The sequence below is a fragment of the Neopelma chrysocephalum genome, unplaced genomic scaffold (genome assembly GCF_003984885.1).
Source record: "Neopelma chrysocephalum unplaced genomic scaffold, ASM398488v2 Primary Assembly neopelma1_96926, whole genome shotgun sequence".
NCBI lineage: Eukaryota > Metazoa > Chordata > Aves > Passeriformes > Pipridae > Neopelma > Neopelma chrysocephalum.
The window spans coordinates 1,205,731-1,231,367 of record NW_020925569.1 but is presented as its reverse complement, the minus strand read 5'-3'; the positions used below and the strand labels follow the sequence as shown (position 1 = coordinate 1,231,367).

The following is a 25,637-nucleotide window of genomic DNA, read 5'->3' as shown; positions in this document are numbered from 1 at the left end:
TAGGCTGTTAAGGAGAGGTAGGTAGGTCAGATGAGGCAAAGGAGTTGCACTGTGTATGAGGGACAAGTTTGACTGTACAATCCTTACAGTTAAGGTTGAAAGCCTCTGGGTGAGAATTAGGGGGATGGAAAACAAAGCAGATATCATTGTGGTTGTCTACTGTTGTTCAGTCATCCATGACGCCAGCACTGACTATTTAATCTATAGACAATGAGGACAAATCTCTGGATCAGTAGCCCTTGTCTGACAGGGGGAGAGCTGTAGCCCCCCTTAAGCAAGACCCAGAAGGACCACTCTGCATGCAAGTCACAATGTGACACAAAATGGCCGTTTATTGAACATGGACACTAGCTTATAAAGGGAGAGTAGGGAACTTGCTAGAACAAAGGGTGGAGACTGGGAGAAGTATTCAAGGAGTGGCCAATCACAGTAACAGGGGTGGAACTTATCTAAACATGGACAAATGAAAAACCATCTATGGGGAGTACTGCAATGCAGCAGGGTTGGACAAATAAGGAAAAGGTTTACATAGAACCAATAGGAGAAGAGGTAACAGGGGTACAGAGAAGGGAATCACACATTCTCATAATAAAACATATGCCAACAAGGGAACAATTGTATAACTAAGTAAAACACTGGAAATAGGCACTCTCGTGATTATGATGATCATATCTTGTGCATGACGGCATAGGTGCACTCTGAGATGTTTTCTTCCTCTTCCTCTGATCTCTCCTCATTAAGTCTCTTCCACCACTCATAGGACTTTCTTGGGGCACCTCCAACACTTGTCCTTATGGAAAATTTCAACTTCTCACACAACTGCGACAAGCAAGTCTGAGAAGTTCCAGAATTATGCTGAAGATCATTTCTTCTCACAAGTATTCAGTGAGCTAGCTAGGAAAGATGCCCCCCCTGACTTGTTTGTGAATAGAGAAGGACTCATGGGAGATGGGATGGTAGATGTCTCTTTTGGCCACAGTGACCATGAAATGGTTCAGTTTAAATTTTTTGGTGTAAATGAGAAAAAAGGTCATCAAAATTGCTACCCTGGATTTCAAGAGAGGAAATCTAAAGTGCTTTAGGGAGCTAGTTAGTAATGTCCTCTGTTCAGCCAAGCTGCTCTTCTGCCCTTCTTGCTTGACTTTTGGTACAGTGTGATTGCCTGCTCTTGTGCTTCTAAAGGGTGGTTCTTAAAGACTGACCAACACTTGTGGATCTCTAAGTCCTCAAAAGCAGATTTCCAGATGGGTTTTTAATGTCTCCAGAGAGGGAGACTCCATGACCTCCCTGGGGAGTCTGTTCCAATGCTCTGCCATGCTCAATGTGAAGTTCTTCCTCATGTTGAGGGGGAACTTGTGTTTTAGTTTATGGCCGTTGCTTCTTGTCCTGTAGTTGGGCATCACTGAAAAGAATCTGGCACCATCTTTTTAATATCCACCTTTGAGATATTTATATGTATTGATGAGATTCCCTCTCAGTCTTCTCCAGACTAAACAGGCCAAGCTCCCTCAGTCTCTCCTTATAAGAGAAATGTTCCAGACCCCTGATCTGGCCCCACTGATGGCCCCTCTTCAGTAGCTCCTTGTCTTTCTTGAACTGTGGAGTCTAGAATTGAACACAATTCTCCTCAAGTATGGAGGGCCAAGTAGAGGGGCAGGATCACCTCCCTCGACCTGCTGGCCACACTCTTCCCAGTACACCCCAGGATACCATTGGCCCTCCTGGCCACAAGAACTCACTGCTGGCTGATGTTTAACTTATCATCCACTAAGACTCCCAGGTCCTTCTCTGCAGAGCTGCTCTCTAGTAGTTCAGCCCCCAGCCTCTACTGGTACTTGGGGTTATTCCTCTCCAGGTGCAGGCCCCTACACTTGCCCTTGTTGAACCGCATTAGTTTTCTCTCTGCCCAACTCTCCAGCCTATCAAGGTTCTGCTGAATGGCAGCACAGCTTCCAGGTTTATCACCCACTCCCCCCAGCTTTGTATCATCAGCAAACTTGCTGAAGGGTGCATTTGATACCTTCATCCAGCTTGTTGATAAACAAGTTGAATAAGACTGGATCCAGTATTGATCCCTGGGAAATGCCACTGACTACAGGCTTCCAAACAGATTATGTTTCGCTGAACACAACCTTCTGAGCTTTGCTAGTTCTTCATCCACCTCACTGTCCATTTATCTAACACACATGTCCTGAGCTTACCTACGACGATGTCAAAAGCCTTGCTGAAGTCAAGGTAGACAACATCCACTGCTCTCCCCTTGTCGACCCATCCTGCCATGCCTACGCCCCAGGAGAACATAATGGCATAAACTGCCAAAGATTCTCTTGCCCTTTTTAGACAGGTGGATCCCATCCCTCTCTAACAGGCTACAATCATTGAAGTACAACTCTTTGCCATAAAAGCCATTGTCTTAAACATCTTTTTGCCTGCCCAATCCAGAGCTTTCCCAGAAACTCAGGTGAGGCATTGGAGCTGAAGGTACAGTGGCCTGCTGTCGTCACACATGGAAGTCTGACTGCCTGGATCTCCCAATTGCCTGCCCCAAGTTACCTCTGTACCAGAAGGAGGTGGGGAAGTCTTCTGACATTAGGTTCATGCCTTCTTCTTGCAGTTTGGGTTTGGGGGCTGTAAGGTAAAATATGTGCAGATACTTTACCCAAAAATGCCAAGGCAGTGGAAAGGATTCAGAAAGGTTTATTTTGAAGGCAAGGACGCAAAAAACTTACAAAAACCTCACAGTGCTGCAGGACAGCACTGGACCTCAGAGAAAAGGCTCCCCTGCTCTTCCAGGGCTTTTTTTATGCTCTCTTTCTCCTCCCCTGCCATCTCTGGCCCGAGGAGGCCCTGTACATGTCTGTGAACCTAATCTCTCCTGCATTCCAGAGGGAGCTTACTCACAGCTCTCCCTGCAGCTTTCTCTGAAATGCAGAAGGGATAGGGAGAAAAGCTTCCTAAGTGGAACAGCAAGTTCTAGTTTCCCCTTACGAATTCTTCCAAAAGCATGCCTATGCCTACAGGAGTCCTCCCCATAGTCAATTTCAAAGAATCCTTTTCCTATTCTAGCCTTTTAGCCTGCTGCAAGACTTAGTGACAGAACAGTTTTTTAACATAAAGCAATAAACATGGTTTAATCTGTGGTAGGTTTGACCTCGACTGGCTGCCAGATGTCCATTCTCACTCCAACAACTTATCAGGACGGGGAGAAAGTTCGTGGGTCAAGACAGGGAGATAATTTACCATTCACTATCAGAAAACCAGATTCAACTTGTGGAAGACTAATTTATTGCCAGTTAAAAATAGAGTAGGATGCTAAGAAAGACAAAACTAAAATTGCCTTCTCCCCACCCCTCCGTTCTGCCTAGGGTTAGCTTTACTCTTTCATTCCTGAATCTTCTACCTCCTCCCTCCCCAAGCAGTACAAGGTGGGTAGGGAATGGGAGTTGCACTTGGTTCATAAACCTTCATCTCTGCTGTTTGTTTTTCTTCATGCTGTTCCCCTGCTCTAGCATGGGGTCCCTCCCGTGAGATACAGACCTTGATGGTTCCTTCTCACAAGCTGCAGCTCTTCAAGCGCTGCTCTAGCATGGGGTACAATCCGTCAGGAAAAGGCTGCTTCAGCCTGGGTCCCTAATGGGCCACAGTTCCTACCAGGAACTTGTTCTTGTGTGGGCTCTCCATGGGCTGCAACTTCCTTCAGGGTACAGCCACCTGCTCTAGCATGGGGTCCTCCCCAAGCTGCAGTGTAGATATCTCCTGTATAGCGTGTTTCAGCATGGGCAGCAGAGGGACAACCTGGTCCACCATGATCTCCATGGCCTGCAGGGAAATCTGCTGCAGTGCCTGGAGCAGCTCCTCTTCTCCATTGACCTTGGTGTCTGCAGAGCTGTTTCTCACATTTTTCTTACTCTTTTTTCTCACACCTGCTGCATAACATTTTTTTACCTTTTCTTATGTACATGTTGACAGAGATGCCATCATTTTTCCTGTTTGGCTCAGCAGTGTCCTGCAGTGGCTCAATTTTGGAACTGGCTAGAACCATCTGTTTCTGGCATGGGGGAGGCCCATGGCTTCTCATGGAGGCCATTCCTACAGCTTCTCCATTACCAAAGCCTTGCCACATAGACCCAATACAATATCATATGTGATGTTTCCTCCTATAGGGTATGTTAACTCCAGGTAGTTTGATAACAAACATATTAGATTGAATTTCCAAGGGGGATAATGTCCATGTTTCAAAGTTATATAGTGGTTTGATATGGATTTATTCTGGCTATCCTCTTCAAAACGGTCATCTTATTCAGTTGTTCTAGATGTTTCTTCACGTTGTTCACACTGGAATCAGTTTGGGTTAGACAGAAGTCCAAAGTGGAAGTACTTCTGTTTGTCTAGTAAGTTCCGAATTCCCGTCTGTTTCCAGTGCTTTGAAAAAAAAGAATCCATGGTTGACCCTATACTATTGCATGCATGATCTTGTTGCTTATGGTTTGCAAATACTGAGTGGTCACAATAGTCTACAGGCATTGCCTGCCACAGATATTAAATATATAAAAATTATAGTAGGTGACCTTTCATAACACTTTAGTTTAGCTTCCCTGTTTCCTTATAGAACTTCCTAGGCTACGTGGTTTAAAAAGTCTTACAGGCAAAAGCCTCTTCATACTGTGATAGTGTTTATTTTCCTTTTATATTCTCTCCTACTATTATCTTGCCTCCCTCCCCACAGTTTTCAGTCAAGCTCAAAAAATTAGCCTCACTTTTCTGCCCCACCTATTTGAATTGAAATGCAGGTGATAATCAATACAAATAAAACATCAGAAAAGCCCCTGCCAGCCAAAATGAGTTATTTGGCTATTTTTGCCTGTACAATCCACTGTGTTGCTGTTGTATTCTTAATTCCCAGCCTCTGAAGAGCCTATGATCTAGTTGCATTCTCACAGATAGTCCTGCAGAAGTACAAGGAGCAATGCAATTGAGTAAAATGCCTAGAATTTTGCACATGGTTTTTGGTAGTCATTCAGTTCCCTTTAAAGAGCAACATGTATTTGGCCTGACTGCATCCCGCTTCTTTTGCACACATCTGTCTGCTGTTCAGCATGGAAGAAAATCATTGAGGGGAAAGAGGCAGACATGGCAGATACATGATCATAAGTATTTATTTCTGATCCTTAAATATCCCCTTGAATATATAGTACTTGAGTACCTGATCACTTGCCTTTCTGGTTTAGCTGCATGTACTGGAATCTTCTTTTGTTAAGTGAAGAATGGGCCAGAATGTGAGTGCCTGGGGCTAATCAGCATGTCAGTCATAGGTTGCAATGGTTCTGGCTTCTCCTTGAGAGATTCCAGTTCCAGCCTTTTTAACTTTTATATATCAGGCACATACATGTTGGCCTAATATAAAGTAATCTTACAGATTAAATGGTAATTGTCATTACAGAGTATTTGTTGCCAATGAGGTAAGAATTAATACTGAAATAAGGGTTGTTGGTGTGACTGTGAGTGGAGGCACTGTTCAGTTTGTTCAGAATTCTCTAGTATGTTAGAAAAAATATATTAATATTAAAAACTCCAGTAATTTTTAGTCAAAACTTTCAAAAGTTTTCCAAAGTTGCTCCATTTTTGAGGTGCATTCAAGAGACCTGCCTTTCTGAAAATTGTACACAGCCAGATGATGTACATGCAAAGAGGAGTGTTGCATTGGAAAATCTTTGTCCAGTTTCTTTTTAACCTATGATATACAGCGGTCCACTAGGAGCATATTTTGTATTTTGAAACAAAATATCGATTTAGCTTCTTTTATTCTTGATGTTGCCTGTCCCTAGGTGTGCCTTTCTCTCGGAGAAGAGGTTCTGGATGATAAAGCACATACCTGAATCAAAACATAAAATGGTGTAAGAACAAGGGAGCAGAGTCCAAACTGTCTTGAGTAAATTTAGAAGGAGCAGTAGGAGCCTTCATCTGGCAACCTTGCACGGTTCCTTCCATGTACTTAGGAACAGAACACTGCATCATAAAGTTGAGATCCTTCAAATTCATGTTAAAGTCAATGACAGAACAAAGACTTGTCTGTAATGTCCAAATTTTTCAAAAGTATTTTGATGAGGAGGAGAAGGAGTCTATTTACGTGCAGGTTTTGGAGTGGGCTAGTTTTTTCATCCTTTTGAATAATCAAGTGGTAAAAGTGTTAATTTAGATATAACTTCTCATCCCAGGTATCACAAATGAATGAGCAGTAGTTGCACAGAACAAGAGTATGATCAAATGGAAATTAATTTAAAAAAAATCCCAACCAAACAAAAAAATGAAGCTTCTCTAAGTAGCTGTAAGGCCAGGACCACTGAAACTATTTTTATTGGTTTGTATTTTTATGCCTAGTACACATGGTGTATCTTACAAATTTAACTACTTGTATTTGAAAGACACTGGAAATCAAAACAGGTGGTAATGCACGTCCCTGCAGTGGTCTGCAGAAGATGTGGCAGAGACAGAGTTTAAGAAAGGCACAATACTGACTTGATTTTTTCTTGCCATAGACATCGCAGTTGCCTTGGGACCCAGCTTTCTGAAAGATGAGATACTTACCTGTAAAGAGCACTAGCAGGTACATTTTCAGAACATAGGGGAAGTAGATTGAGAAGGCGAGTGGAAATGGTAGCTTGATGGAGTATGTGCCAAAATATTCAAAATAAGGCAGTGATACACAAATTGCAAATGCTGTAAAACATGGTAAATCCTTAGTCAAAAGGAGGTGGAAGATCATCAAAAAGCTTTGTGTAACAGTTAATTACTTTTAAAGCACAAACAGCTGTATTGTATATACCTATGCATTAATATACATATATATTCACATTCATATATATTCATACACATATGAACATTTTCTCCTTGAGTTCAGTTTTGTAGGTCTGAGGTGCTAATTGCTCTTAGTACTAGAATTAGCAAGTATTTCCTATTCAGTGTCAATCCTGTAGTTACAGTGCTTTCAGTGTGCTCTCAATGGGCACTTTTCTTGAAGTAAGTATGATGACCTGCTAAGTACGGCCTGAACCGGTAAGGTCAGCCTCAATGGGGGAGAAGGCAGCTCTGGAACTTGCTGTCTAATGTGCTCAGTCTGGAATGGGGGAATCCGTTTGTCTTTTACAAGAGTATTTTTCTGCTTTACTCAGAAAAATGAACATTTTCCTATATTGTTAAAAAACAATCCAAAACCAAACAAGAACCCCACCAGACACACAAACTCCAAACGTCAGAGAGCCCCTATTAAAGAAAAAAGAACAGAAAAGAGAAAGAGAGGTGACATACAGGTTAATATGAAGGTACATAGACATTTGTGACAACTTTGGCAACACAAGAAGAACTACCTTAAACACAAATGGCAGTTGAAGTGATCACATTATTATTACATCCTTACCTTTAGCCAGAACTGAAAGGAGATAAAGAGGGATGCACAGTGAGAAGTTGAGCCATGTCAATGGTAGGTAGTATATTCCCATCCTTGCCAACATGTTGTAAGTGTATCTGCAGCAAGAGGAAAGCAGATGAGCTCAGAGGGCATGATGATGTCTTTTAGAATAAAGAGATGTTATTGAAAAATCCAGAAGAGCAGAAGAGCTTGGAGCTGCCTATCTCAGTAAATTTCAGAATGAGCAACGACTTTGTTAAGGCTCCATAGCCTAAAAGTAGATGGTTCATTGTTTTGGAGAGGTGGGTCTGTGGTGCTACCCCAGAGCAGGCAGACAGCAATAGAGCCCTCCAGACAGACAGCTCTATCAGAAACATCCTGATTTCATACTGATCCATTAGAAAATGAATTTCAGATGGGGACATTGCATTCGGGTAGGTGCAGGTAGAATATGCCTATCACTTGGGACTAAGAAAATGCTAATTTATGATTGCTGAGCTAGCTAAATCATTGCTGAAGAAGGCTAAACAGGAAGGTAATTGCAGGAACTTAACCTTCTGTAGTACATCTGCCCCTATCCTGGACCTCAGAAGGGGTAGTAGGAGCAAAAAAGAAAGCAGTCGTGCTCCAATGTATTTCTTCATTTTATTCTTACTGTGGCTGTTACTGTTACTGGGAGACCAGAATGCTTAGGACTTCAGTCTCCAAAGGTGAGCTAATTCTGGTTTGATCTTAAAGTGGTACAGCAGCTTTCCAAACACTGAGAAACAGGTCTGATCCTGTTTTTGGTCAGCTGAAAGGCTTTTTGCCCTGTGGTCTTGCTAGAGATATGAAAATCTGTTACCCAAGATGAAACCAGCATTAAACAAACTTTCTATATTCCCTTCTTATTAATTGATTCATTTTGCATCATACCTGGACTGTAGAAGAGTTTGATAGGCTGTAACTGTACCATTTTCTCTCAAGTTTGATCTCTGAAACCTCAGGATTGTCTCCATTTTTTATTATTGTTGCTTTTAAAGCTGAATCTCAACCTGATACAAAACAGGAAAAGGACACAGCTACTCCCCCTCTATACAACTCCATGGGCTGTTCATGCTATAAGCAGGAAAGATCAGGTATAGAAAACTTTGCAGAATTTGCTCATGGCCACCATTAGTCATAATGCATAATAAATAGTCCTTCAGGGATATTTATGTCCCTGAAGGACTATGTGGAAGAACTTGTAATATTTCAAGAGTAGTTGGATGGGATAGATCCCTTTGCACCTTTAGATAGATGTTTCTTTGAGATACTAGGACGTGACACAGATGCTGTAAAATAAATCAGGCAATAATTCTAAACCTATATGAGTTGCAATATGTTATTTGAATTGGTCATTTGCTGCTATAGACTACAGTATTTTGCTTGCTAAGCAACTGCCATTACTGCTGTGATGCTGGAGTGTGTTCTTCAGCAATGGTTTAATGATGCACTGATAGAATTACTGTGCACTGACAGGACTTTACAGCCAATTCTGTTTATATTTTTGGCATCTCTCCAGCTGCACAGAACCCTTTCATTTCAGATTAAGTTCTACTATTTTAGCTTTACAAGCTTCAAAACTAAATGGGGTGGAGCAATAATGAAAATAATTAATGCAAGTAGTAGTCTATTAACACATGTAGTACAAATACTCTGAAGCTGACTTAAAATCTCTATCAATTCTGACACTTTCCTTTTTTAGATCTCTTTTATAACATGCATTTCCTTTGCTGCCTAAATCCATATTTTTCAGTCAGTCCCCTAAGCAATGTATTTGAAGTAGCAGAAAGCTATTTTAGCAGAAAGAAAAAAAGATTTTGCTACCATACATAGGTTATTGTGAGGGCTATGCCTTTTTAAAAGGCTTCTTAATTCTGTATGTTTTACCTGCTGTAAGTCTACAAACTGAGGTGCATAGAGGCTTATGTTACATTTGAGAAGTATGTTTGTTGTCCTTGTGGTGTGATACATGCCCTACTACACCAAAATGCTCATCTCTGCTACAGGACCTCTTGGGTCTTTGAAAAGCACAGGTGGAATTAACCTAGAATAGTCTTTTCATTTTAGCAAGGAGTTCTGCTGGTGCCTTACTGTGCTGTCAATCTTGGATCAAAGTGGACAAAAACAAAAAAATAAAGCAATAGGATGGTAAATAAGTTTTGGAAATCGGTGTTCCTTGGAAGGTAGTTGTGATTTTGTTTTAAATTTTTGTTAAAAAAAGGCAAAGCCTTTGAACTACAAATGATAATGCATTATGTTACTGCATTACTCTGTCTTATATTTTTAAGTCACTCTGCCTCTCAACCATGTGGATTTTTATAAAAATCAGTAAGTAACTTACAAGGTTCAAGCTTTACTTAAAATGGATGATATGCTTTGCCAATTTTGAAACAATTAAATGAGCCTACTGCACAGTAAGGGTGGGGTTCTGGTGGCAAGAATAACCCGTTTTCCCCTCGTGGTTTTGATGTTGACTCCTTACCTGACCACATCTAATAAATTCCAAAGGAAAAATAAAACACACACGACATATTTCCCTTGAACTTCTTCCTGACTGTTGATCACGACAAATAAAACAATTATTCTCTCAGTGATCTGAAAAGAAAAGAGAATTTTGAATTCATGTAGCACCTTCTGTAGCTGTTATTTCTGTGCCATTTTGGCAAGATAGGAGGCCACAGGTGGATCCAGTTTCCTTTACGCAAATTCAGCAGTGAATGTTTTGTTTCTTGGCCTGCTTTTGTTCAAGATCCCATTGGCCTTCAGCACAGGCAACTGGACACTGCTGGCTGCAGCATCACAGATCTGCCATGGTAAGTGCAGAGGTTTGCTTGCCAACCGGCATGACTTGGGTTTGTAGCCAAGGAAACCTGTGGCTGAACCGACTGAGGTCATGGAAGCAAGGACTACTCCCACTGCACATGGGTGCCTGGAGGGCCAGCAGAGATGAGCTTCCTTGCTTGTAGGCTGTGTGGGAAGCAGTGGGATACAGAAGGCACTTCTTGGAGGGGTAGTATGCCAGAAAGTACTAATCTCACACTCCCAGCTCTGCTTGCCATAACTTAGAGATCTGTGTCTCAAGGCATCTCTGTCATGTAAGATTTGCAGAAAGAGGGAGGAAAAGCAGAATTCCTGTCTTTCTTTCCGTCTTATTCCTGACTGGGGGAGGTGGGTTTAAGCTTGTCACTTACGTGAATGATTGCCACAGTATTTATGTCCTAACATTTTTCTAGTGGTTGAACTTTATCTAACCCACAAGGTATGCCTTTACAAATGAAGAGATAAAAGTGGATTAAACAGGCAGTGTCCCCAGCTTAAAATAAGACTTTTGTGGTAGTAAAGCTCAAGAAATTAAAAACAAGTTTGTCTTTTTGCAGCTTTCCTGAAAAAGTTTCCTAACAATATCCATGCCCTGCCCTGCAAAGTAAATATATTAGTACTGCCAAGAATTTGCTTGTCAGGCTCTCCGAGAACATTATCAATTCACTCTGATTTACACTCTATTTGAAAGTGTTGAAGGAGAAAACATGCATCTAATCAGTATGAATCAGTATGGCTTCATTGTTTGTTTTTTTTACCCACTGCCATGTCTTCCATAAGATACCTTAGGTTTAATGCTTTCAGAAGTTGAGGTGTCGAGTCAGTGAAAAGTTGCAAAATAAAAATGGATTACCAAGGTTGTTTTTATAAGCACAGTTATTCTTCACTGGTTTCCCCTTTTCCTCTTATTCCTACCTTAAACAAAATAAGTGGTAGTTTTGCTACATAATGTTTATGGGTTCCTGCGTGGATCATTTTGGGACAAACTTTTTTTTTTTCCAATCCACATCTGTTGGATAAAGCAGCCTTCACTTCACTACTCAGCAAAATTACGTGAGAGCAATTTTTCATACAGAAAGCAAGCATGTCTATCCTCTGGGGATCTGGTTCCTCATCTTAGAAAGCACTGAGGGGCCACAACAGCTAAAAATGTTTTTGCTGCCTCTCACGCTCTCCTGACTGTCATCTTGTGTTGCTGATCCCATGGGTCCCTAACTGAGGAACTGATTTCCAAGAAGGTCAGATGTTGACAGACTTCTGTATATATGGGCCAAGAAACAGAAGGTGAGAGGTAATACATCCTGTGTTTGTACAGTGATGCTGAGGAACCTGACAAAAACATGGGGGAACTGGAAGTACTGATTCAGGATCTCAAACCAGATAGAACAAAGGTAGGAGAAACATGGGAGGGCAACCATCACAAGAGGGAAAATAAAACAAAGGTAAAAGCAGTGTGAGCACTGAAGGGGATTGTGTGCTGGAGAGAACAGATAAAATAGACCTGAGATAAAATTGTTAGATGAAGGGTGGTAAAGATTGCAGCATTGGTGATGTGGGCATTTTGCTACTGACCCTAAAATCAGACTGAGATGTGTAGAGAGAGTTCTGCAATGTTGTTAATAAAGAGCTATTTCAAGGAGTTGCTACAGGAAATTGTCCTAGAGACCAAGGCTTTTTCCTGATAATGAAAAGATGGACATGTTTTTAGATGTCAGAGCTGGAAGATTTTCCAAATGGTCACTTGCTTTTCAAGAAGCAGCTTGGTGGAAATGCATTGGAAAACAGCATGGGTCAAATGATCAGAATCTGATTCCATATCAGTGAGAGAAAAGACAAGCAGTAGGAAGTCACCATCCCCAGTTTCAAAAGAATGTGCACTGGCTAGTGAGACAGAGTGGCTATGGAGACCCACAATTCAGCATCATGATCTGGAAGCGGAAGAGGCTGTGGATTTCCTTCTCTCATTAGGGCAGAAACCCGAGAGGCAGATTTCCTCCATCAGAGGATTCAGGTTTGGGAAGGGGAGCGATGGAGGCACTCAGCTTTACTATTTGTACATGATGGAACTTGGTAATCAGACAGTATACTATGCAAGAGCAGGAAACTGAACGTGACACAAAGCTGGGCCCCTTTGGGTCTTCTGTTCCTGTTAGAGTGCAGTCTCATCTGGCAAACAATGGGATGCACAAAGCAGCCACCAGACACTGAAACCAGAAACGACATGTGGCCTTACTCTGGAGCGTGTCTGCAGGCAGGACACAGACCTGGCTACTCAGAGCAATTGTAATGTCCCCTTGAGGACAGAGAGTGGCATCCTACTTCTTTTTCTGCATAAATCAGGGGTTGCCTGCCTGCTTGCCTTTATTCTCTTTAAGACGTTGTGCTCTTTCACAGCTCATACCTTTATGTAGCCTGCACAAATCAAAGGTAGATGCAGGGGTTAATCAGAGACTGAGGACCTTCTCTGCAAGTGACAAGCTACTTGAAGAAGAGGAGATTCCAGTAAATGTCTGTTGATATTGTGCCCCTATACACACCGTATCTGTATACATATATACATGGAGTCATGTACATATATAAATATACACGCGTGTGTGTATACACACATATACACACATAGATAAAAAGCACATGTTGCTGCTCAGCAATGGATCATTTCCTGTATGGATCATTCGTCCTTGCATGAATGAAAATATGGGGTTCTCTTTTGCTGCTCTCTTGCTTAGAAAAAAAACAAACCAGCAAATCTCCAAGTCCTATGTTTTCATATTCATAAAAAGAAAATATGTGCTAACATGTTACAATGGTTTCAGTTTTCTTTCCTTCTTTAAAATCAAATCAGAATTTCCTTCCTCTCCCAGCACTGATCTCTCACAGAATACAGCAAGTTCTGTAGAAGGGCATAAATTTCCACAAGGCAGCCTGTGTTTTTGAGTCAAGTAAATGAAACAGAGCAAATTCGGCTAGCTGAGGTTTGGGCAGGAGCAGACAGCACACTCACTTCCATTTTTTAATGACTGTGATTGCAGTATCATACTTGGTAGCTTAAACCCTTACACAGCTCTTCAATTCAGTGAATGTTTAAAAAAAAAACCCAACAACAAAGGAAAGTGAGAAAAGTGCTACTAAATATTTAAAGTTTAAAATTAATGGTTTTATCACAAAACTGTAGTACGTTGGTTTTGGTTTGGTAAATCAAATCCTGTTTGCATACGATGAAGAACTGGTGTTTTGTTCACAAAACCACCAGTCTTTTTTTTATATCTTTCCTCTCTCCTTACTAAGGTACCAGTCCCATCTGCCTTTACTCCCTGGCCAGACTGTCACATTTTATTATCTTCTGTTTTGGTGACAAAGGCATGTTGTCCTACCCTCCTCCAACTCAAGCTGCAAATGCCCTGAGAGACATCCCTTTTGCACCAGCTTTGCAACCATGTCCTGTCTTACCTTCCCCCAGCACATCCATCACACAGGACTCATTTTCTTTCATGGTGTGCCTTGGCCTACCTAACCCTTCTCAGATACCTGGTGGCCTGAGACATTGTCCCTCAGTGGGAAATCCTTTCCCAAGCAACCCAGTTCTGAGGACTCAATTCCTGCAGTTAGCAAACTATCAGCAGACTAGGCTCCCTGAGGAAGGGTGCAAGTGGAACATTCAGGGTAGTTCAGCCTGGGCTTGTCCCCAGGGGCAGCCGTGGCTGACATGTGCAGGTCATGAAGAGAGTTTTGAGAAATGATCTTACCTGCAAAAACCTGGGGAAGAGACGGCTTTTGTCAATGCCAGTGAGGATGTGCAGGATCTCCAGTATAGATAACAATTGGCAAACACGCATTACAAGTCCTATGGAGTAAAATGTGTCAGCCAACGAATCTACAGACAAAGTGAAGGGGAAAATTAGAGGATGGTTATAAAGGTCTGGAGCAATTGCTGGGTTAGCTCTTGTCCTATCACCACTGGAGATGTAGAGAAGGAAAGTTTACACAGTACCAAACTTTTGGGTAGCAGAAGCCAAGCTTCAGGGAGTGGAAAAGGCAGTCCACTCCGTATGTGGCTCTGACACAGAGGCAGGGAGCTGAGATAGTAACTAAATTCCCTATATTTAATTCATGGGCAAACACTGTGCTGGATGTGTTGGTTTAGAGATACCACTTTAGGTATTTCTAAATAGGAGGAAATGTTGAGCAAATGCATGAGGAATGTCTAAACATGAGGAGATTGTTGAGTTCCTGCCTTTATCTGTACCCATGGCACTGCCTAAAACAAGTAGACCAGAAAGGAGGCATTTTGTATGCCTACAACTGTCCACCATTATAAATCATCACTAGTTTTCTATTTTTGTGTCAACTCCAGGCAATAGAAAGAGAAATACGTTGTAATGTTTTTGAAGATAGAGAGTCATGTGCAATAACCACTAACATCTTCTCTCCTGGTGGCTTCAGTAAGATTAATATTTGCCATAATGACTGGACCTAGTCACATTTAGGTTTATGTCTAAGTCAAATGTTACTAGCGTGCTGCTGAATATTAAAGCCCATTAGCAAAATGAGCTTCATTCGTTATGTGACAGGGACAGAACATAGATTCCAGGAATTTGTTCAGTCTTTTTAACAGAGTATTTTCCTAACTGAATTATAGTCACATATTCAGAATCTTAACTTAATCTCTCATTTGATATTTCTCTGTGTCTGTCACTGTGTCTTAAAATGCTTAAGGAAAATAGAGAAGGAATCCTACCTTTTCCAAATGTCATGAACCTGATGATCATATTTGTAAATATCCATGAATGTCCACAGAATTGCATTAAGTCATACACAAACAGGTACATGTTCATGGTAAAGCTGTGGAAGTGAAAATAAAAAACTGTATGACAACAACATTGTAAGAAATTACACCCTCTTTGGATATGTTAGTAAATCAAAGAAAAAGAGCTGAAATTGAGAAGAGCCCTGATGAGAAGGACTTCGGGGGTGCTGCTGGATAAGAGGCTGGACATGATCCAGCAATGTGCACTTGCAGCCCAGAAAGCCAATTGTATCCTCAGCTTCATCAAAAGCAGCATGGTGAGCAGGTTGAGGGAAGTGATTCTGCCCCTCTACTCTGGTCTGGTGAGACCCCACCTGGAGTGCTGCACCCAGCTCTGGGATCCCCAGCACAGGAAGGACATTGACCTGTTGGAGTCCAGAGGAGGGTCACCAAGATGAATAGAGGGCTGGAGCACCTCTCATATGAGGAAACATTAACAGAATTGAGATTGTTCAGCTTGGAGAAGAGATGGCTTTCAGTATCTGAAGGGAGCCTACAATAAAGGTGGAGAGAGACTATTTACAAGCATATGTAGTGACAGGACAAGCGGGAATGGTTTCAAATTGAAATAAAGTAGGTTTAGATTAGATATTAGGGAGAAATTCTTTACTGTGAGGGTGGTGAGGCACTGGGACAGGTTGCCCAGAGAAGTTGTGGCTGCCCCCTCCCTGGAAGTATTCAAGAGCAGGTTGGATAGGGCTCTGAGCAACCTGGTCTAGTAGAAAGTGTCCCTGACCATGGTAGGTGGGCTGGAACTAGATGATTTTTAATGTCGCTTCCAACCCAAACCATTCTATGAAATGTAAAAAGATCAGTGAAAACTATCTCTTAGTGGTCGTAAAACAGAACTCTGCCTAATGGGTCAAAGGCTCTTTTTGTGAGACATACCTAGGATATGCCCAGAAAAAATTTCTGAGTTTCCACCAAACATTAGGGTGAACTGTAGCCATAAACTGAAATTTGTACCTCCAGAGGAAAAAGTAACTAAACAAAGATACTCCACTGACTGCTGGATTCAAGTTGCATTTCATAAAATTAATCTTCTGTTGGAACAGAAGCACTTTTGTAGCTATTCTAACCTAATTTTTATGGATAATCTGACTTTTTGCAAAACTTCAAAGGCTCTGTGTGGGAGAATACAGAGATTATGAGTCATGGAAAGAATGCCTATAGGAACAGGTCCCTCACGGTGGCAGCTCTCCAGGATCGAGTGGAGTGGAAAGACACCGATTACTTGCGTTTTTATTGTACGGTTCTCCCCTGAATTCTGTAATTCCCTTTACCCACACGATCTCCCTGTACAGCGCCATATTCTCTCACCTCCCCAAGCCAGTCCCCGCCCCTGCACAAGCATTATTGGTTGTCTCATTCGTCTCTCCCCAGTCCCCCCCCTTTCTAAACCCTCCTCCGGAGACTTTAAAAGCCCGTGGGATTTCGAATAAACTACTTTTTGCCACTGGAATCCAGAGAAGAAACCTCGTGGTCCTTTCCTCCTGGCAAAGGGGGATCACGTCACAGGAACCCTCTCTGAGAAGCAGTGAGTGAGAAGTCAACCAGCAATCAACTCTGTTAGCTCTGGAGGTCCTTAGTTTCCCATAAATGTATTTTCTTCTGGCCTATTCTGAAAAGAGAGGCTTGCCTGCCCTCCAGCTATAAAAAAGACTATCTACCTTCTTGGGAAATTTATTTGTTAATTTTGTACTAGAATTTATCTCCTGTGTCTCCTGTGTTTGACCTATTGATTTCCTACCCCAATAAGTAGTACTCTCTTTAAGTTGCCCCTTGATCCTGTGTGTTTGTGCAGTCTCTGCCATCAAACTTTATTTCATTTATATCTGTACAATAACAAATGTAGTAAATGTCTCTGTTTAGAAATATGTAAATTTGGTAAATGCCTATACTTCATTCCCAGCACTGGACCAAGACCATAAATAACAATACAGACTTATACAACTTGATCTATATAAATTGATCTTCTAAATTTTTATTCTAAGTAAGTCCCTGGGAGATCTTAGAAAATACCTGTCTTCCTCTCTTCTAGTTATGCAGTATGGCTGCTATTCATATCATCATTTCTATAAGCACAAAAAAATTTGTGGGAAAAAAACTCTCCCAAGAGATGTCAGTGCCCATGGATACTATGAAAATAAGACATATAACAAAGGAATGTATTCCATATACCCTCCTTTTGGGAAAAGTATGATACAACTGAATTGTACTAAAGTCTGGTGAGATCTATAAATATTGAGCCATGTCTTTAATTACTGAGTAACACTTTTTTCTATCTTGTGGTAAGAAAAAAGGATGGGAAACTGTACATTACAAAAAGACAGAAAATTAGGAACATTGTTCTGATTTAAGAAACAATCTCAGTACTCGATGGATAGGAATTACTGTAATGGGTATGGAAATTAAAGGAACAATCATAAAAACCTTGAGGCTTTCCAGCCAGCAGCTCCACCACTCTCTTTGGTCTGATATTTGGGCTTTGCACTGGATGCAAGCTGAGCATATGGTTTCTCTCATCTGAATTTTTGTTTGCTACATCTGTCTGTCATCCTCAGAATTTGTCTTTCAGTGATTTGGTCGTATTTTCCAGACTCTTCCTCCATTGACTGGCTAGAAAACTGTTGTTTTTATAATTCTTAAACTACTTGATCTTGACTAAACAGGACATTTGTAAGTGCAGCCTCACATTAGTGTTTTTGCAATGTAGCAGCTGTTGCATATTAAAACTCGTCATCTTCAAAACGTACTGGCGACTGCTGAAATGTGTACACACTGTTGGCATTTGTGGAGTGCTCCATATTCCCAGTGCAGTGTAGAGATGTGCTGGCAGGCAGCATGCTGGTGTTACCTGGCAGACAGATCCTGGCCCCAGTGCTGCGAGCAGCACAACTCCCTCACTTGATGATTGATATTCTCCACTGTGTAAAGGAACAGTCTGATCTGAAAATGCAGTTTCATCCATTTGTTAATCACTGCACAAAAGGTACGTGAGACCAAACAGAAGCCTTTGACAGAGGTGAAGTAATCTGCAGACAATAACAGGTAATTTCAGTGTAATAAAAAGAAGCTGAAATGTAACTGCTCTCTAAGGTCTTTCTCATCCAAAGGCTGATCTCTTTATCTAGAGAAACAGAAGCAGGCTGAGAATAACTTATTTCACTGTCCCAATAGTTTTGTATCACAACACAAAATTCAGCCATCCGCTGAATTGTGAAAGTCACTAGCAGAAGAAATGGGCTTTAGTTAGATTCCCTGCTTCCCTCGGTTCACAGCAGCCATCATTCCACATTTACCGCACAGAACCTGCTTCTAGAGCACCCCTGGAGACAAAACACTGACTAGCAATCCACAAGGTAGCTGTTCAGTCTTGTTGGCTAATCTTCCCAACCTCACTTTGCCTCACTAGTGCTCACTATTTGCTGCTGCATTTCTCCCTTGTGGTGTGATGTGCTTTAAGACTTTCAAGTTGCTTTCCTTTGAAGGCATTGGGGGATCACTACACGTTTCAGTACTCTGCTTGAATTGATGACAGGAGAAACAAACAAACATGGGTCTTGTAGGAGACAGAAGGCAAGACTTGTTATCTGCTGTTTTAATTGTCAGTTTCTCCTTACCATGGCTGATTTTATGCCAAATACATTGAAATGCTGGGAATGCAGTTATCATACTTAGTATCAGCTTTGCTTAGTAGAAAATTTTATATGCTTTCTCTCTGGGCTCAAAACCTAGAAAACTAGACGAAATGTTAGAAATATCAGAAGCAGCACACAGCACGGTTCCAAATAGCCTCCCTTCCCTTCTATTCGCTAGCAGAGATTTTACCATTTTTCCTTGCAAAGCCTGATGTATTTCCTCAGGCAGAAATATCATATAAGTGTAACTGTTATATTTTATTATTTTATCATGAAGGTCTCTGGTATGGCTTTGTGACAACTATGATCCAAGGCAAGCATGCAGGCAGGTGCCTTCAGTGCCTGAAGGGTGGTCAGGACCATGTTTCCCCATGAGCTAAGGTGACAGCACAGCAGAGGCTCCCAGCTCAAGGCATCCCTTTGCCCCAGCTACGTGTGCCTTGCAGAGTACCAGGATGAAGGCCACACTCAGGTCCCTCTCCAGGGGCATCCCAAGCAGGGTCCCTTGGTCCCAGGGTCCCACTTGGGCCTGCATGCACTGAGCACTTCCCTGCTGTCAGGGCCATTGCACTTGGCCATCTTCCCACGTGCCCTGACTGCACATGAGGAACCAGCCCTCAGGCTGAAACCAGAGAGCAATGTTCCTTTTTTATTTCAGAAGGAAAGATCTGCTAGAAAAGCTGACACCCTCTGCTGACACCATTTCCTTTTAAGTCATAATAAGTCATATTGGTCTGATCTTCTGTTCCTTCCCCCTCCTACCCCTCTGACAAGCTGCAAGTTCTGTAGCTCAGGAAGAAGAGAGCTGCTGAGAACTAGTATAGCTGATGTACTTTTCTCCCACAGGCGCATCCCACCCACTGTTTTTCTCCCCCTTCCTTTTTGCATTTGAGCAGTCTAGGTCACCTGTGCTCAAGAGATATTACCTGTTGCAAGGGTCGAATTTCTTCTGCTGCTCCTGAGCTTTCTCCTTTTTCCTCTCTGCAGCTGCAACAGCTGTTTGTTAGGAGATCACCCCTCCTCTTTCCTCTTTCCCCACCCGCCGACGTCACTGTATGTAGACTAAGCAGGAACAACACTGCACTTCCCGAGAAAGAAGCTTCTAAACCCAAATGTCTCCGTTCCATTTGCTCCTCTCCTCACCCAGCCCAGCCTAGCCCAGCCTAGCCCAACCTAACCTAGCCAAACCTAACCTAACCTAAATTGTTTGTTGCTGTTGTACTAGTAAGCTAGTCTGCAAATCCCACTAACCTTATCCCTTAACCCAGAGCAATATTTTGAAGGATTACTGGAGAGAATAAATGCAAAATTAAAAATTTTTCTTTTATGTTTAAATCATCATCACTACAATGATGCTAACAAAATTATCAAATGACAAGGAAGACTGGGAGCACAACATAAAAGGAGAACTTTAGATTATTTCAAATAGAGGAAAGAATTTTCCACTTCTTATCTAGAAATGTCTGGTTTTTCATGCCCCTGTGAAATATGGGCACTACTAGCAGAAAAGATATGTGTTCATCCTAGTTTACTTCTGCCCTTAAGTGTCTGGGATATCTCATCATAAATCAGATGAAGAAGAATGCCTTAATGTGTTTATAAACTCCCTTCTCCCAATAAATAAGTTTCCCCACAGCACTAGTGTTGAAATCCCATCCCACCCTACAGTGATATTTGAAATTTGATGCTATAACTGAAGCAGTCACTGAGGACAAAATGAGCATAGTTATGTGTAGGTACAGAATGTCTGGGCAATAAAAAGTGCCTTACCAGGTCTCATCCCTCCTGAAAGTGGCACTGAGCTCCTGGCAGGACCATCTCCACTCCCTGTGGTGTCCTGGGGAGGTAAGAAATGTCTCCCTGGCAAGTGGATGATTTCCTGGCAAGCATAGGGGGCAAAGTGTTTTCCATGGTTATGTCTTCCACCTGGGACTTCAGCACAAAGGTCATGCAGTCATGACTGGCTTTCCTGCCTGTGTGGCATCTTACTTTCACTGCTCAAGAACCATCATGTTTTTCTTGGCTAAAGAACTTATTTCTTTGTCAGGAGGAAATAATACATCAGTGTTAAATAAATCATGGCTAGGCTTCGCGAACGAAGATTTGGGAAGGACTCTACCCACGTTTCTTGCAAGCGCGTTGGTGGCTAAAAAGGCCAATACGAGATAGACACGTCCGGTTGCAAAAGACACAGCAGAAAGACTCCTTAGATGGTATATTCTGCAAGGCTCGATTCTTTCTGCGTTGTCTTTTCTCCTCAAGAGTGATCCTGTGTGCTTTCTCAAAAGCATCAGCAGCGTTATAAATGGTCTGTCTCCAGGCCTCCCGATTAGAGGCCAGAGTAGACCAGTTATGGTGATCAATATGCCCGAGGCTGAGTTGTTGCTTCAGGGAGTCCTTGTATCTTTTCTTCGGAGCTCCTCTCTTGCGACAGCCAGTGGCAAGTTCACCATAGAGCAGGATCTTAGGGAGGCGGTGGTCCTTCATCCTAGAGACGTGCCCTGCCCATCGCAGTTGCGTTCTCAGTAGCATGGCCTCAATACTTGTGATTGCTGCCCTTCAAGAACAGATGTATTGGTCACGTAGTCTGACCAGTGGATGTTTAGGATTGTGCGGAGGCAGCGTTGATGGAAGCGTTCTAGGAGACGCAGGTGGTGGCGGTAGATGACCCATGATTCAGAACCATATAAAAGAGTAGACAGCACTATGGCTCTGTAAACACTGATCTTGGTACTTTTCTTCAAGTGTTTATTACGCCAGACTCTTTTATGGAGCTTTCCAAAGGCACTATATGCCTTTGCTAACCTATTGTCTATCTCCCCGTCGATCTTACCATCTGAGGAGATGAGGCTGCCTAAGTAATTAAACTGTTGGACTGATTTGAGTTCTGACTGGCCGATGGTGATGTGGGGATGATGGAGGACTTCCTGAGGTGCAGGTTGATGGAGAACTTCAGTCTTCTTTAAGCTGACTTCCAGCCCAAAGAGCTCAGCAGCATCTGCAAAGCAGGATGTTAAACGCTGCAGAGCTGCTTCTGTGTGGGCAACAAGGGCGGCATCATCAGCATAGAGCAGCTCCCGGACAAGATGGTTTAGGGTCTTAGTGTGGGCCTTCAGTCGCCTTAGGTTGAATAGGCTTCCATCAGTACGATATCGAATGTAAATACCGTCCTGATCATCGAGGTCTGCCATGGCCCTTAGGAGCATCATGCTGAAAAAGACTGTGAATAAGGTAGGAGCAAGAACGCAGCCTTGTTTCACGCCATTCTTTATTAGAAAGGGCTCAGAAAGTGTGTTGCCATATCTGACTTGGCCGTGCTGATCCTCATGAAGTGAGATGATCATTTTAAGGAACTTGGGGGGACAACCTAAACATTCCAAAATCTGCCAAAGACCTTTTCTGCTTACAGTATCGAAAGCCTTGGTGAGGTCGACAAAGGTTACATAGAGACCTTTGTTCTGTTCCCTACACTTCTCTTGCAGTTGTCTGAGAACAAATATCATGTCTGTGGTGCTCCTGTTGGCTCTGAAGCCACACTGACTTTCAGGTAGAATAACTTCTGCTATAGCGGGTATTAGTCTGTTCAGGAGTATTCTTGCCAAGATTTTGCCAGCAATGGAGAGCAGAGTAATACCACGGTAATTTGAGCAGTCTGATTTAGTACCTTTCTTCTTATACAAGGTGATGATGACTGCATCACGAAGGTCTGAAGGTAGTTCGCCTAGTTCCCAACAGCGCACCACAAACTCGTGAAATTTAGCATGGAGTGCAAGGCCCCCATGTTTCCAGACTTCGGGTGGAATTCCATCAACCCCAGCTGCCTCGCCGATTTTCACCTGCTGTATGGCCTTAAGGGTTTCTCCTAAAGTGGGGGCAGTATCCAATTCGAATTTCACCGGTTGTTGTGTGATGGACTGAATTGCTGAGTCTTGTACTACACGGTTGGTACTGAAAAGAGTCTGAAAGTGTTCAGACCATCTATTCAGAATGGAGGTTTTATCTGTCAGAAGCGTTTGACCATCTGCACTGAGTAGTGGGCTTTGGACTTGGTACGTAGGCCCATATGCTGTTTTCAGGGCCTCATAGAATCCTTTGTGATCCCCTGTATCTGCACATAGTTGAGTTTTTGCAGCTAGATCAGTCCACCACTTGTTCTGGATGACACGGAGTTTCTGCTGAAGCTTGCTGCATGCAAGACGAAAGGCTGTTTTTCTTGCGTGACAGGATGGCAGTGCAAGGTGTGCTTGGTGGGCAGTTCTCTTATTCCTCAACAAGTCCTGGATTTCTTGATTGTTTTCATCAAACCAGTCCTTGTTCTTCTTGAGGGAGAACCCTAAGGATTCTTCAGAGGATTGCAGGATGCAGCTTTTAATATGATACCAAATTGTTTCAGGAGAGGAATCTGCAGGATTTGTGGGATGGTTTTCGAGCCTGGTTTGAAGATTTGTCTGGAATCTTTCTCTTACTGTGGCTGATTGGAGATCGTTAACTTGAAGTCTTCTCCTTGGGATACTGCCCCTTTTGGGTTTGAATTTGAGAATGAAGTTGAGTTTACAGCGCACAAGCCGATGGTCTGTTTGGCATTCTGCGCTGGGCATCACGCGGGTATGGAGGACATCGCGGACATCTCTCCGACGCACCAAGACATAATCAATGAGGTGCCAATGCTTAGACCTGGGGTGCATCCAGGTTGTCTTCAGACTATTTTTCTGCTGAAAGATAGTGTTAGTTATGGTAAGCTGTTGCTCTGCACAGAATTCTAGCAGAAGTCGACCATTATCATTGCAGTTTCCAACACCATGCTTGCCTAGTATTCCTTTCCAAGCTTCAAAATTCTTACCTACTCTGGCGTTGAAATCACCAAGGATAATGATCTTATCATCTGCGGGCACCTTTTGGGTAAGGCAGCGCAGGTCAGTGTAAAATTCATCTTTTTCAGCAGGGTCAGCTTGGAGAGTTGGGGCATATATACTGAAGATGACAACGTGTTGCTTGTTGTTTAGTGGAAGGCGTAGGGAGATAATGCGGTCAGAGTGACCTGTCGGCAGATTTTCGAGTTTAGGGACAATAGAGTTTTTGATCATGAAACCGACACCTGAGAGATGTTTTTCGGTTCTGGGCTTACCTGACCAAAAGAGTGTGTAACCGGCACCATGTTCTCTGAGGCTGCCTTCCTCGTGAAGGCGAACTTCGCTGAGAGCAGCAATGTCGATGTTGAGACGAGCCAGTTCATGGGCAATTAGGGCAGAACGTCGCTCAGGACGCCCACTGTTCGCAGAATCGAGCATGGTTCTGATGTTCCAACATGCTAGAGTTAATTTGGGTACACCTTTGGAGGCAGGTGCATGCCTTTGTCTTTTGCTCTTTGTGCGACCGCATTGGAAGAAGATGCCCGTCGGTCTGCGGTTAACCAACCGGGTGAAGGTGGAGATGAGCTTTGTTTAGGCCACCTTTTCTAGGCCCCTCTCCGAGTGGAGCAAGCAGTGCTGTCCTTGAAAAGGCTGCTTGGTCGTTCAGGGTGCTGCCCCAAGAGACTCTCATCTCCGTCAGTCTCAAATGTTAAATAAAGGGTTAAGCAATTAAACAAATGGCTATTGAAAGGCTCCGTTGAGCTCTTGCAAAACAGCCCCCACACTGCCTGCCTCTGAAAGGACAACTGGAGTGACTAATACTGCAGTAGTGGAGCTCACCACTGTAACAAGATCCAGGAGCAGTAAGAATAGCTCTTTTCGAAGAGCAGACAAATACCTAAAAGCACCAAAAGCTCAGCTAGCTTTGTGACGTGCAAAACACCTATCATGGGCAGCTGCTAAGCTAAAGCTTACACAGATGACAAGGGCACCTGCAAGGGCTTGCAAGCTGGATGCCAATTCCTGTCCATGGTGGTGGCCACCCATGGCACAGCCTGGCAGGAGCCTGGTGAGGTGCTGCCCACCACTGAAGTATTTTTAAGGCTTTCCTTTGGCAGCAGCTTGGCCCTGCGGAGTGGATGCCCATTGCCTGCTGAAAACAAAAATCTCCTGGGGTGATGGCATGTGATAGGAATGATGTTGTCCTGTTGTCCATGTGAAATGAATTATGTTGGCGCATTCCAATCCTGCCCTGTGGTGAGGAATGAGGCATAGCACGGGGCAATGACTAGAAAATTCACTTCAAAGGTGTACTTCTCACCTGAACTATAGTGCTCTTACAAATGCACCCATTTGAGTGACAATGTGCTGCAAGGGTAGTGCCAAGGTACAGGGCTCATAAATCTATTTTTACATGGTGTGGCAATGGATGTATGGAAAAAGTCCTGCCAAAGATGGACTGGTGAATCAGAAGGTTTTAATGTTGTTTAAACATGTGTTAAGATGGCTCTTTGCAGAGTCACTGCTTTTCCCCATACCTTCTGTGTAACCCCCTACCTCTCAGGTAGGAGTGTCCTGGAAAGGTGTCCGGGGCTGCTGCCCCTCAGCCATTGGACTCAGTGCTGTCGGCGTCGTGGGGGGTCACCTGCCCGTAGCGGGTTGGGCCCTGGCCCTTGCCTCAGCTGTGGTGGCCTCTGCAGGTTTACTGCTACAACATGAATATTCAATTTCTCCTTTGGGAGATGTAGAATACAATTCAGCCAGTGGCTTGTAGTTGATCTGGCCAATCAAACCTGATCCTAGACATTAGAATAAGGAAAATGTTTCTCTGAAATACAAGGGTTTTTTTCTGTGTACAATTTTCAGTTGAAAACACATGTAAGGTTTCTTCAGCCATGCAATTTGCAGTGGTGTTTTTGTAGTGTGATGGATATGAGAAAGGAAAATCAGTTACAATAGGTAACAGCTTTTATGAGACTAGATAGAGGTGGGAATGCTTCCAGGCATACAGGTTTTGGAGAAAGGCTTTTATGCTTAAAACATTTACCAATTTTGTAAGCCGCAAAGACATTGAGATGAGAGCAAATATTCAG

At 42.8% G+C, this 25,637-nt stretch overlaps 1 protein-coding gene across 5 annotated transcripts; it reads right to left on the bottom strand.

Moving 5' to 3' along the window:
* Positions 1-315: 315 nt before the first annotated feature.
* On the bottom strand, positions 316-19,717 carry HACD4 (3-hydroxyacyl-CoA dehydratase 4). 5 transcript variants are annotated; one of them, XM_027670746.1, is made up of 7 exons: positions 19,621-19,717; positions 14,985-15,088; positions 13,993-14,120; positions 9,912-10,024; positions 7,415-7,521; positions 6,586-6,717; positions 316-5,872 (listed from the first exon to the last, which is right to left on the bottom strand). In XM_027670746.1, the coding sequence occupies exons 2-7, from the start codon at positions 15,079-15,081 to the stop codon at positions 5,790-5,792; spliced, it is 660 nt and encodes a 219-aa protein (XP_027526547.1). In that variant the 5' UTR covers positions 15,082-15,088; positions 19,621-19,717; the 3' UTR covers positions 316-5,789. The 5 variants fall into 5 exon arrangements, with proteins under 5 accessions (XP_027526547.1, XP_027526548.1, XP_027526544.1 ...); XM_027670747.1 differs by lacking the exon at positions 19,621-19,717 and having other exon boundaries at positions 14,985-15,136; XM_027670743.1 differs by lacking the exon at positions 316-5,872 and having other exon boundaries at positions 6,148-6,717.
* Between the last annotated feature and the right edge of the window lie 5,920 nt (positions 19,718-25,637).